The sequence below is a fragment of the Camelus dromedarius genome, chromosome 9 (genome assembly GCF_036321535.1).
Source record: "Camelus dromedarius isolate mCamDro1 chromosome 9, mCamDro1.pat, whole genome shotgun sequence".
In the NCBI taxonomy this organism is placed as follows: domain Eukaryota; kingdom Metazoa; phylum Chordata; class Mammalia; order Artiodactyla; family Camelidae; genus Camelus; species Camelus dromedarius.
Window position 1 is genome coordinate 70,804,594 of NC_087444.1, and position 12,368 is coordinate 70,816,961.

The 12,368-nt window shown below is 41.7% G+C and overlaps 1 protein-coding gene across 1 annotated transcript in view; it reads left to right on the top strand.

Moving 5' to 3' along the window:
• Nucleotides 1-1,314: 1,314 nt before the first annotated feature.
• ZNF227 (zinc finger protein 227) overlaps nt 1,315-12,368 on the top strand; it is a 38,199-nt gene continuing 27,145 nt past the window's right edge. Inside the window, exons 1-6 of the mRNA XM_064490012.1 lie at nt 1,315-4,567; nt 7,029-7,101; nt 7,298-7,442; nt 7,533-7,594; nt 9,237-9,375; nt 10,153-10,275. Of these exons, the coding sequence (XP_064346082.1) occupies nt 7,535-7,594; nt 9,237-9,375; nt 10,153-10,275 (322 nt within the window). The 5' untranslated portion in view covers nt 1,315-4,567; nt 7,029-7,101; nt 7,298-7,442; nt 7,533-7,534. The remainder of the gene's footprint in view (nt 4,568-7,028; nt 7,102-7,297; nt 7,443-7,532; nt 7,595-9,236; nt 9,376-10,152; nt 10,276-12,368) is intronic.

Here is a 12,368-nt window from a genome sequence, read left to right on the forward strand (position 1 = left end):
TTCTTTGTATTTCTTATAATGCATTTTTCTTCGAGGACTACTTTGTCCAATATTAATGTATTTTTAGATTATAGAAATAATTGGAAACCTAGGATGATGCTCTCTTCCCTAGAGAGGATTTTCTTATAATGCATTTTTCTTCGAGGACTACTTTGTCCAATATTAATGTATTTTTAGATTATAGAAATAATTGGAAACCTAGGATGATGCTCTCTTCCCTAGAGAGGATTTTCTTATAATGCATTTTTCTTCGAGGACTACTTTGTCCAATATTAATGTATTTTTAGATTATAGAAATAATTAGAAACCTAGGATGATGCTCTCTTCCCTAGAGAGGATTTTCCTTTGTTTCTGTTAGGTCTTTGAAGATACTAACAAAAAAGTTTCACTCTAATCCAATTTCAAGTGCGGCGGTAATTTGGAGTTTGTCTTCAGCCTCTATCAAAGAGAATTCATTTCCTTTTATCCGTCTTCCTATAAGGCAGCTCTTTTGGGTTTTACCGCGGACTCTTCTCCTCCCCATTCAGACCTCGTCCCAAGCCCCTTGAACGTGGCTAAAGTGCTGCTTAACTTTCAACAACAGAATGGGTAGGAGTCACCAAGGAAGACACTAGCAGCTCACAACAGCACAACTTGGCCGGGCCCCGCGCATACATTGTAGGAATCAGTCGGTAGAAGCTCAAGGTACTTGGGAGTCTTTCAGCTTCAGGGGGCGGGGCCGTGGCCGTCGTTTCTCTCAGGCATTCTGGGAAGTGTAGTCTCGTGTCCGTGCGACCCAGACCACTTCCGCTCCTGGACGTCGGGGGTAGGGAATTCTGGGAAGTGGTCCTCGGGCTCCCTCTAGTAGCCTCGCTTTGGGTAGATGAGTCGTCCATCACCCGGGCTTCTCCACACCTGGGACTTCCCAAGCCTGGGCGGAGAATCAGCGAAGCCCGGGCCCTCGTCCTCGGGGAGAGTAAGAGAAGCTGCGGCCGGCTGCAGAGCATGGTGTTGGGGAAAGTTTGCGTTCCCCTCCGGTGAACCTCCGGTTTGGAGCAGTCCGTGCGGCCCCGGTTGGGGGGCTGCCCTGGTCACCTATCGCCTGATTTGCGGGCCTCCTGGCTCTTCAACCGGCTTCCCTCGCCAACGAGCCGGCTTTGCGTCTTCCTAGTGGAATAACATTATGCGAGTTACTTAAACTCTCTTGGCCTCATTATCCTCATTTAATGTCATTAATAGTAGTAACCCCTTATCGTTTTATACGAATTAATTCATTAAGTGACTGCAACAGCCTTATGAGGTAGGTAAAGCCATTAGGCTCTTTTTTGTTTTGTTTTGTTTTAAACAGATAAAGAAATGAACGTTGTGTTGGGGAAATAAAGCATCCTACCAACGCAAAGTCCTCTGTACCCAATGTAGAAAAAAGAAAGCAATCTTATTACTGAGTAAGCATTTCTAGAGTACAGTATTGTAGATATTTGCGGAAAGATATTACAAAGAAGGGAATTTAACCCTATTTATATAGTCAAGCAATTATAAACTTTTTCTGCTATTCTATTTTTAACCACTCGGTACATACATTCTCAACATTAACGGTATCTTGTCTTCCAATAAGAGGTCGTGACTGTCCCATTTGCTGCAAGTTCTTTGATAAATTCATCTTAAATTTACTTGGGAGTCGGATCTTTGTTAATTGACTTCATCCAAAGGAATAATAAAATTTACCTTATCTCCTCTGCCAGCACGTTTACAGCTCAGAGAAAGGCACCTTCGTCAAACTCCACAGTGATAGGGACACTGGATTGTTATTTTCTCAGATGTTTATATTCAAAAGGGACAAACCTCAGGACTTTGCAAAACATTCTTGGGTTATAAACTTGGTAAGAAGCTTACTTAACCTTTAACAAAATTTACATGCAAATCGAAAAGGTTAGAGAAAGGATCTGAAAGCACTTGGATTCTTATGGAATTACTCTAAGAAAAAGGACAGGGAAAATGGACCCTTTGGACAAAGAAAATTCTTTTTTATGTTTTTCATTTACTCTTAGTGAGTTTATCTTATGTGCCCAAGACTTAACAGCTAGTAAGAGGCAGAACTACCATTTGAACCCAAAGAGTTGGAACTTCAAGTCTGTGTTTTTAATCTCTATTTTTTTTTAATCATAGGAAATAGTCGTGTATATGGTTTAAGGAAATCTTTTTTCTATCAGGTTTGGAAGGCGGTTTGGGGCTTTGTAGTTTATATCTTCATTATAGAAGGAATGTATGCCCATTATGGAGAGATTATGAAATACAGAAATATAAGAAGGAAAGAATCCAAATTACCCATAATCTTGGGGTTTGAAAGTAACCACTGTTTACATTTTTAATGTATTTTGTGTTGGAGCTGTACTATGCATGATATTTTTTCCTTAAATTTTATTAAGAAACAGCCCAGACATACACACAGAAAATAGTGTAATGAAACCTGCCCCCCTCCATCAGTCATCTGCAACCCTTGTCAGTGTTTTGCTTGTCTTTTTGTATCCATTCCCTTTGTCACACAAAATACTTCTGGGGGATATTAAGGGGAGGAGGAGATGGAATCTTTCAAATTAAAAACAAACCACAGTCATGGAGTCACTATTTAAAATCCACTAACATAAAATTATCTAAAACAGAGAGCAAAGGAAAAGCTCTTTGTTAACTTAACAGTTTTCATTCTTGACAACCAGGAGGATCGTAGTTATGTATGTAAGAAAGCTAAGGGACATAGAAACATTGAAATTTGAAGAGGAATAATTACGAATTTGGTTTCTTTAATTGGAGTTTGACTTGAAACAGTCTTCTAGATCTTAGTCTCTGATCTGTTTCTCCGTTAGGCTTTGTGGTACTTTGTTGCAGCGAGAATGTCACAGTCTTTAAAGTGTGCTTCGCACCCAGCAAAGAGACGCTTTTCAGTGTTTGTGGCTGGTGAGGCTGCCCAACATCCTGAAACAGGGACCTGCAGCCCAGTTAGATTTTATTCAGAATTCCTGAAATGGATTTCGGAAACAATAAAGGGGAATCATACAAACTTTATCGATCCTAACAGGCCACGAAACAGGCTGTTCCCGTTAGCATCAAGTTTAAAGTTAAATTATGTACAAGCTAGAATGACTTCCCCATACCTCAATATGTGAAAATTTCTTCCATCAGTACATTTAAGCAAATAACAAGTCTTTATCGTGACTGTTGTATAAACACTTAACAATAACGTGTTCATCTTTCAAATTCAGAAACTCCCTGAGGAATGATTACAACGGACCTGATTGTATTGAGAAATTGATCACATAGGTCCATGCGGAAGCTTGTTTTTTTCACCCCATGTCTAGCTGTCCTTAGCAGCCAATTTCTGAATTATTTGACTATTCTGTTAACAGTAGTGGGAATTTGCAATATAATCTGTCCCCATTGGGGAGAGGGGGGTTTTTCATTCTTTTTTATATCTAAAAAGTGTCTTAAAACTTCATTTTAAAAGCTCTCATTTTTTTTCTCTTTTTTCTTGTAGAATAGGTACAATTTTATTACAGTGTTCTGTTACTTACAGTCCTTTTAAGATTCTGACTTTTCAAATATATGCTATTATGTTTTGTTTGTCAGTGAGAAAAAGCTAAATTCTACTGGCGCCAGAGAACTGCTTCAGGTCGGCAGGGAACCATAAAGGGGATTCGTGAAGTTGTTGGCCAAGAACTTCCGAGAGATCGGGGTTGTTTTGAAGCTCTGAGGGCGCGGGCGTGTCCCTCACTCCTCTTGCTATTCTGAGAAATGTGTTCCCCGAATTCTATCCGGAAACAAAAGGCTGAGGCACTCTTTCCCTGGGGCTTCTGGGAAGTGTAGTTCCGGAGCTCAGTGTAGTCAGAGGCACTTCCGCCCTTGGGAAGCGAGACTGCCACCATCTTTTCGGTCCGGGAGGTGAGTTAGCCCTGCGTCCCCACGACCCCTCTGAGCCTTTTCGGCCTGAGCGTGGGACTAGTCGCTACCTAGCCGGCTGTCTTAGGATGGAGAAGTCGCGGCCGCCGGCGGAGGCTGAGAGGCGGAGGGCAGAAGTGTGGATTCCCTCAGCTCTCCTCCCCCACTTACCAAGCAGCGCTGCTACTTCCATCGGTACAATATATGGCGAGTTGTTTATTATCTGTGCCCTACTTTTCTCCTATAAGATAGCGAGAGAGACAGTAACTCCTAGGTAGGGGTGAGATGAGACGTAAACGGGACCACACGCGTCAACAGCATAGAACGCTGGTGGCACCTAACGGGTTGGCTCTTGCTATTGATCCTGTTAGTTTTCTCACCAGCGCAGTTTCTGTTGGACGCCCCAGTGAAGGGAGAGAGCGAGGAGCAATGCCGCGGCCCGCCCGTCATCCGTCAGGAGACTGAGCTCTTTACGAACTTTTACTGATCCCTTTTTTAGGAAGCATCGAGCCCCGCGTCAGTGCCTGGAGATGTTCGCTGAAGTTTATCCGGGAGACAGATACAGCCGGGCTGTCCCACCGCATCCTTCTCGTTCCACTCCTGAATTCGGAGAGGGGAAGAAGGAGGGAATTCTTGGCTTCTCACAGCCTAGCCTCAGGTACATACTCCTTCCTGAAGGTTCTTTCTTGCTCCATCATCTTTCAGTTAATCAGATTTCCTTCAGTCAGTAAATTACTGCTAGGAAAATGTTTAATTATTTGTTGAATAAACCTGAGAATGTTTACTCTGCTTGTTAATATGCACGTGTGTATTTCCGCCATACATATATTTTTAAATAAATACATAACTTTTTATTTATTTTTTTAGTGTTTTTTGTATTTTTATTGAAGTATAGTCAGTTTACAATAATGTGTCAACTTCTAGTGTACAGTACAATGTTTCAGTCATATATAAACATACATATATTCGTTTTCATATTCTTTTTCATTTTAAGTTACTACAAGATATTGAATATAGTTCTCTGTCCTATGCAGTATAAACTTGTTTATCTGTTTTATATATATTAGTTAGTATCTGCAAATCTCGAACTCCCAATTAAATACATAAATTTTTAAAATACATAAATACAGACATTTTATTTGCTTGTTTTAAAATTTTTAAAAAATATTTTAACATATACATTTATTTTTAAATCTATCATGCTTTCCTTTTCTTCCTTTTATTCTTTGCTGTCTTCAGTTCTGTTTACTCCCCCTCCCCTTTTTTTTAACTCTCAACTGAGTTGGAAATTATGTGGTCTTGTATTATTTTTTTAACTTTTGAAAACGATGTATGTCTCAACAAATACTAAATTTAATCAGAGTGTATTCTCATTCTGAAAAATATAGAGACTGAAAATATATTTGAAAGTTGATGGCTTCCCAAACCCTTTTTTTTTTTTTTTTTTTTTGACTGTAGGTTAGGTTATAGGTCTACTAGGTTTAGTTTTTATTGTAACTACCCTCAAAAGTTGTCATTGCAGTCTTGGGTTTTTTTCCTTTTTTCTTTTAACAAAGATGTTACCAACATGTTTACGTGTTTTCTTGCCATTGCTTCTTTCAGGGTTCATTTAGTCATAAATTTTCTTCATTTTTTTTCAGCTAAGATGCCTTTGTTCCTCTCCTATGTACATAATCATTTAGTTGAGTGTAGAAATCAGGTTCACAAATTTTTTTCTTCATTTTCCCACTACTCAGTTATTTTAGCTCTCCATTTTGCTTCCTTGTTTCTGTCAATGTAATGATCATTTCTATGTGGTAAATTATACTCTCTCTGGGAGCTTTAAGGATTTTTGTCACTATTTTTAGTTATTTATTTATCCTTTGCCTTCCTGATTTTCACTCTGATTTGTTTGGGAATACACTTATTTTTATTTCTACTGATCAGAATCTCGATATATGAACTCAGCACTTGTCTCCTGAAATGAGACCTCTCTGCCATTGCTTTTGTTCTCTCCTTCTTACACTCCTATTGGACACGTGTTGGAGCCTTTCAGTCTCTCTTCTATGTTTCCTGATTTTTTTTTTGTCTTTTTCTTTTCTCTGTGTTTTTCTTTATCCCCACGCAGATAGACTAAAAGCTTTCTACCAATAAGCCTTTTCTGGTTTCAGTGAAATAAATTGACCTGCAATGATTTGTTTTAGAAAATTAATAATAGCATGAATATAATGTTATTAGCTCGGCAGTAAATTATTAAGTAGGGAGAAATTTTAAGTCAGAATCGGGGCTTTTGACTCTGGAAAACAGTATGGAGATTCCTTAAAAAACTAAAAATCGAGTTACCATAGGATCCAGCAATCCCACTCCTGGGCATATAGCCAGAGAAAACTCTAAAATTCAAAAAGGTAATGCACCCTAATGTTCACAGCAGCACTATTTACAACAGCCAAGAAATGGAAACAACTGGTTTCCATGAACAGATAACTGGATAAAGAAGCTGTGGTGTATGTATATATAGTAGAATACTGCTCACCATAAAAACGGGTGAAATAATGCCGTTTGCAGCAACATGGATGGACATGGAGATTGTCACACTAAGTAAAGTCAGACAAATATCTTATGATGTCACTTATATGTGGAATCTTAAAAATGAACAAATGAACTTACTTACCAAACAAAAACAGACTCACAGACGTAGAAAACAAACTTACGGTTACCAAAGGGGAAAGGAGGTGGGGAGGGCTAAATTAGGAGTTCGAGACTTGCAGATACAAACTACTAGATGTAAAATAGATAAACAACATGGTCCTACTGTCTAGTACAGGGAACTACATTCGATATCTTATAATAATGTACAATGGAAAAGAATCTGAAAAAAACATACATATGAATATGTATAACCGAATCACTATACTGTGCACCAGAAACTAATACAACATTGTGAATCAAGTATCCTTCCTGTTTTTTTTAAAAAAAAAAAAAAAGAGTGGGGGAGAATCAGGGCTTTCAGAAAAGAAAGATGACTTTCATAGGAGAGCAGTCACATATGAAGTCCAGATGCCTTTCAGGTCTTTTTTGTTGTCATTAAAAAGGCATTTGCAGATACAGTGATGCCAAGTATCTCATCTGCTTTTTTGCAGCTGCAAGAGAAAGGGACTCCTGGTTTTTTGAACTTTCCGTCTGCTCATTCACTCCTTGGAACAGCCCTATGAGGTGGGTATGACTTAACAATTCTTATCTTCTCGTCATTATGCAGGTGACCAAGCGAGGCACAGAGAGATTTTTGGAACACCCCTGATGTTACCCAGGTGGGAAGTATCATTTCCAGGATTGAAACCCATGCCTGGGGCCCCCTTTTTTTTAAGCCCCACATGTTGTTACAGTGCCTCTCATTTCCTACTATCCCCAGGATCTGAAATCTTTATGGCAGGGATACCGCGTTTGGCTGTGCGAGTTGTTGACTGTCCGGTGGCCACTGGCTGACAGACCTGTCAGTGGCTGCCGTGTCCCCCAGGCTCCGCGCACCGAGCTGTGCGTGGCTGCATGTGCCGGAGGTAGGGTGCTCTTGTATAACTTCTGCAGGGACGCACGTGGGCTAGTGGCAGCTCTGGCCTGTGTCTCATGGCTTCTTTGTCCTTCCCCAGTTATGCCTTCTCAGGACTCTGCCCTTCCGCACAGGGAGCGGGAGGAAGTGACTGAGTTTCAGGTGAGTGAGGCATGGCTTTCCATCCCCTAACGTGGGACTTTGCTTCTCAGAGTTGAGGCACGTCTTTTTTCTCTGCCTTGGAAAGGTGAATGGAACACAGCAGATCTGGAGAGCCTGTTGTCTGCCTGACTGTGTGCATGTGCATGTGTATGTTTGTTTTTATCGTCTTTATTATTTCACAAAGCAATCTTTGAAAAAAAATAGAGAAATCTGAAGTCGGCAAAAATAATTCACAGTACAGCCCTGCTCACAAACTAGCTCTTTTCGCTTTCCTATATTCTTTTTTCACATGCGTTCACAGTTGCATATTTGCATTATTAGAGTCAATGGGATATACTTACAAACATTAGATAAAGGCTTACTGTCTCTAATTCTTATTAAAATTAGTGAGATAAAGTAAGACCCAATTGGAATATGAGTGAAAGAAGTGAATGAGAGTGTCATAAAAAAGGAAAGTAGATTCATGAGGAAAATACTGATCATTAATACCTAAATGTGTGCAAACGTTAATAAAAGCTCTCTGTTTTTTTATCTCACTTAGATTGTTGAAGATTTCTTTAAAAAGGGAGGTGTGTCTTATTTGGCCAGTATAGAGATTCAGGAACATTTGTGCTCTCACATGCAAGATGAATTGGGAAAGGCCCCCCCCCCTTTTTGTTTTAAATATTTCCCCTTAACAGAGGCCCTGGGGACTGAACCCAGGACCTCGTGCATACCAAGCATGTGCTGTGCCACGGAGCTATACCCTACCTCCCGGGAAAGCCTTTTGAGAGGGAGATATGCCACTATGGTTTCAAAAATTTTAAAGTGCATGTTTTGTGACTTTGCAGTTGCTACCACTTGGCTAAGGTCTCTGTAAAAGGATCTTTGCAGCATTGATGATAAATAAAAATCTGTAACTGATTATACCTTATTTGGATTGAGTGAAGCTAAATCGCCTGTTCTAAGGAATACTATACTGTGTAGTTCACAACATGGAGTGAAAGATGATCATGACGTGACTTGCTCAGATGTGTGAGTGCTTGTCACGTGCTAGGCATCATTCTAAGTGCTTTACGTGTACTCACTCATCTAACTCTTCCAAACACCTTGTGATTTGGACACCGTTATACAGAGGAAGAAATGGAGACAGTGAGAGGTTAAGGAATTTGCCAAGGGTCCTGTCATTAAAACCTTGACATTTGAGCTCAGCCTGTGTCCTCACCACCTGTGCATGCGGTGGATACAGCTTGTGCCTCAAAAACACAAAGGAGGAGCTAGATGCCTGTCTTGGAGGGTTGCTGAGGGCCTGGGAGCTTTGCCAACATTAAAAACAGTGATGGAGTGGGGAGGGTATAGCTCAGTGGTAGAGCGTGTGCCTAGGATGACAAGGTCCTGGGGTCAATTACCCATTACCTCAGTTAAAGATAAATAAATAAAAACCTAATTACACCCCCCCAAAAAATAATTTAAAAATTAAGAAAAAAAAAACAGTGATGGGGTAGGCGGGGAGGGAACATCACCATCACCGAGAGGGACAGTTTTGGGGACTAAGGACTGCATGGAGACCTCCAAATTGGTAACAATTTGGGGGGAAATCTTTTTTATCCTTCTCAGTGCTGCCCTTCTTCCAGTGGGGTTGTACAATTGAAGTTACCTGTAGTTGATGTTGCAGGAGGCAGTGACATTCAAGGACGTGGCTGTGGTCTTCACGGAGGAGGAGCTGGGGCTGTTGGACTCCGCCCAGAGGGAGCTGTACCAGGATGTGATGCTGGAGAACTTCCGGAACCTGGTCTCTGTGGGTGAGGATGGGCGCCCTCGGACACTGAATCCCAGCCCCCTTGAGATCTCTGGTCCTCAGTTGTTCAAAGCTTTGGACCTTTTGAAAGGGCTCCCTGACCTTGAAGACACAAATCTTTCTAATCCATAGATTTTTCTGGTCCCTCTCTGCTCAGGCAGAGTTCTGTTCAGGGGTGATTTTGCCTCCCTGGGAACACTTGACAGCGTCTGGAGACAGTTTGGATCGTCACAGCTGAGGGTGGGGTGCTACTGGCATCTAGTGGCTAGTGATGCCGTTGACGTTCCGGCAGTGCCCGGGACAAGCCCCACCACGGAGAAGCAGCCAGTCCGGACTAGCAGTAGCGCCTCTGCTTAAATGAACTGTAAACGGGCAGCCTAGTTTCTCTACTTTGTCTTGCAAATACTTTCATGGGAAATGGAGTCCACTGAGTACATTGTACTGGGGTTACTTTCTTTGGTTGAATCAAATAGAATAAAATAGAAAAAGGATAGAAAGGATCAGCATTCCTTCTCAAGACCTCACGTTGCAGCAAAACTGACCATTAGCAGTACGTGGTGGGAGGGTGTGGGGACTATGATGAAAACAGGCAACTCTGGCTAAGTCTGATTTTATCTCTATTTGGATGTGAACTAGGTCGTAACTTGAATTTATTTCTTATTGCAGTTCATAATCAAAAAGTTCTTAAAATATCACTTGAGAGGCCTGAGGGTTATAGAACTTGGACTGAGGTCTGTATGAGCCATGTATTCATCTGAAATGTGTGTCTGTCTTTTCATAGGACATCTTCCCTTCAAACCAAATATGGTGTCCCAGCTGGAGGCAGAAGAAGAGCTTTGGATGACGGAACGAGAAACGCAAAGAAACGGGTGTTCCGGTGAGAACCGCGCTGCCGTTCTTTCAGGTACCTGCCCACCCGCTTCTCACCATGCCCGCGACGTGGTTATCACCCTTGTCCAGGCACTGTCGTCTCTTCCCTGGACTCTGACAGCTGCCTCCACGCTGGTCTCCGTGCTTCTGCCTTTGCCCTCCTGTCTTCTTTCCCTCCTAGTGGCCAGAGTGGTTCTTTAGAACACTGTTCCTCTGTTCCAACCCTCCCAAGGCTCCACGTTTCACTCACAGTCTTACGTGATCTGGCCTCCTCACCAGGTTCCTCTTCGCTCTCCCATCCTTTCACCCTTGTGGGGATCATTCCTGCCATCCTGGCCACTCAGTGTTCACCTCTGTTTCCTGGCTTTGGACTAGCTCTCCCCTCTGCCTCGGTGTGCAGGTCCCCGGCCACGCCCTTACTCACTTGGGTCTTTGCTCAGATTTCATGTCGTCAGACAGGCCGTCTGCGTCTGCCCCAGGTGAAATATTGTCCTCTCTCCACTCTCTGTGCCCTCGCTCTGCCTTCTGAGCCCTGATCACCTCGTGCCCTGGTAACCTGTTTTTGTTCACTTGTTCATCACCTGTCTCCCCATGAAAGTAGGAGTTTGGGCAGTTTGATTTGCTGTCAAGATTTCTGCTTCTAATCTGAATGAGTATAACTTGGAGACACCAGCCTTCTTGAATAGTTAGTGCCTTTGTTGGATGTATTGAGAGAACCCAGAGTGGGGTGGAGAGATGGCAGCAGTTCTCGGATGTAGATTCAGGACTTGGAGAATCTGTTACTCGTCATATTATTTGAAATAAGTCACTTTCCTGTATGCCTTGGTGAATACATTTTAAGTTTTCTAGCACATGCTGGGGAAAAAAAGGCCTCTGATGGGCCCTTTGCATAGTAGGTGCTTAGCACGTACTTGTGGGATGAATAAATTGTTTTAAAAGTTACTCCTGTTTTGAGCAGAAATGAGGACTCTCCTGACAGCTCCTCCTAACCTGTGAGCCCCTCCTCCCCTCTCCGTGGCAAGCACCTCATCCAGGTCCCCAGTGGCCGTCTCACTGCTCTGCCTTGGCTTTCAGTGCCCTGTTGCCCTGCCTTCTCTCAGTTCTTCACTTTTTAACTTCACTTTATTTATTTATTCATTTATTTATTTTTTATTGTAGTATAGTTGGTTTATAATGTATTAGTTTCTGGTGTACAGCATAATGATTCAGTCATGCATACATGTATATATTCCTTTTCATATTCTTTTTCATTATAGGCGATTACAAGGTATTGAATATAGTTCCCTGTGCTGTATAGTAGGACTTTACTGTTTATCTATTTTGTATATTGTGTGTGTATCTGCAAATCTCGAACTACCAGTTTATCCTTCCACCCTCCCCTTCGCCCCGCCAGTAACCATAAGTTTATTTCCTATGTCTTTGAGTCTCTGTTTTGTAACTCAGTTCGTTTGTATCTTTTTATTAGATTCAACAAGTAACTGATATCATATAGTATTTACCTCACTTTTTTACTCCTTTCCTTTTTCTCCACGTCTTTCTTTTCTCTTTGCATATTCTGCAGTTCTACCCATTTAAAAATATCAGCTCTTCCTAGGGAGTGTAAATTTATATACTCTCCCTCTGTCTGAAAAACAAAGCAGAGACGCTTCTCTGCAAACGTGATGGATTAGGCCCTGAATTCTGTGAGTAGGCGGTGGATACAATTCGTCTGCTCCTGTCCGTCTCCCTTCTTGTGTATGTACATAGGATGCGCACTTGGTGTATTCAGGAATGTGAGACACTTGCTTCACTTTACCGAGGCTCATCTTCATAGGCAAACAGCCTCAGGAATCGTGATTCTACGTATTGTCACGTTTCAGTTTGGTGTGGTAGACCAAGTCTCTTTTTAAATAACTCTGGTGGCTTTTTCTGCTACCCTTTCTCAAAGGTTTTTTTTGATCTCCTCAACATCAGTGTGTTTCTGGATTTTGCAACCATGCTCCATGTTCAAATGCTACCTAAAATACTCTTTGTAGGTCGCCTGAGCGCAAATTGAAGGGCTTGTTTCTGTAAGAATTCTTGAAACCCGAAACCCTGCAGATCACAGAGACAAGAGGATCTCATGTCTCTGTTACCTCTAGAGATGGC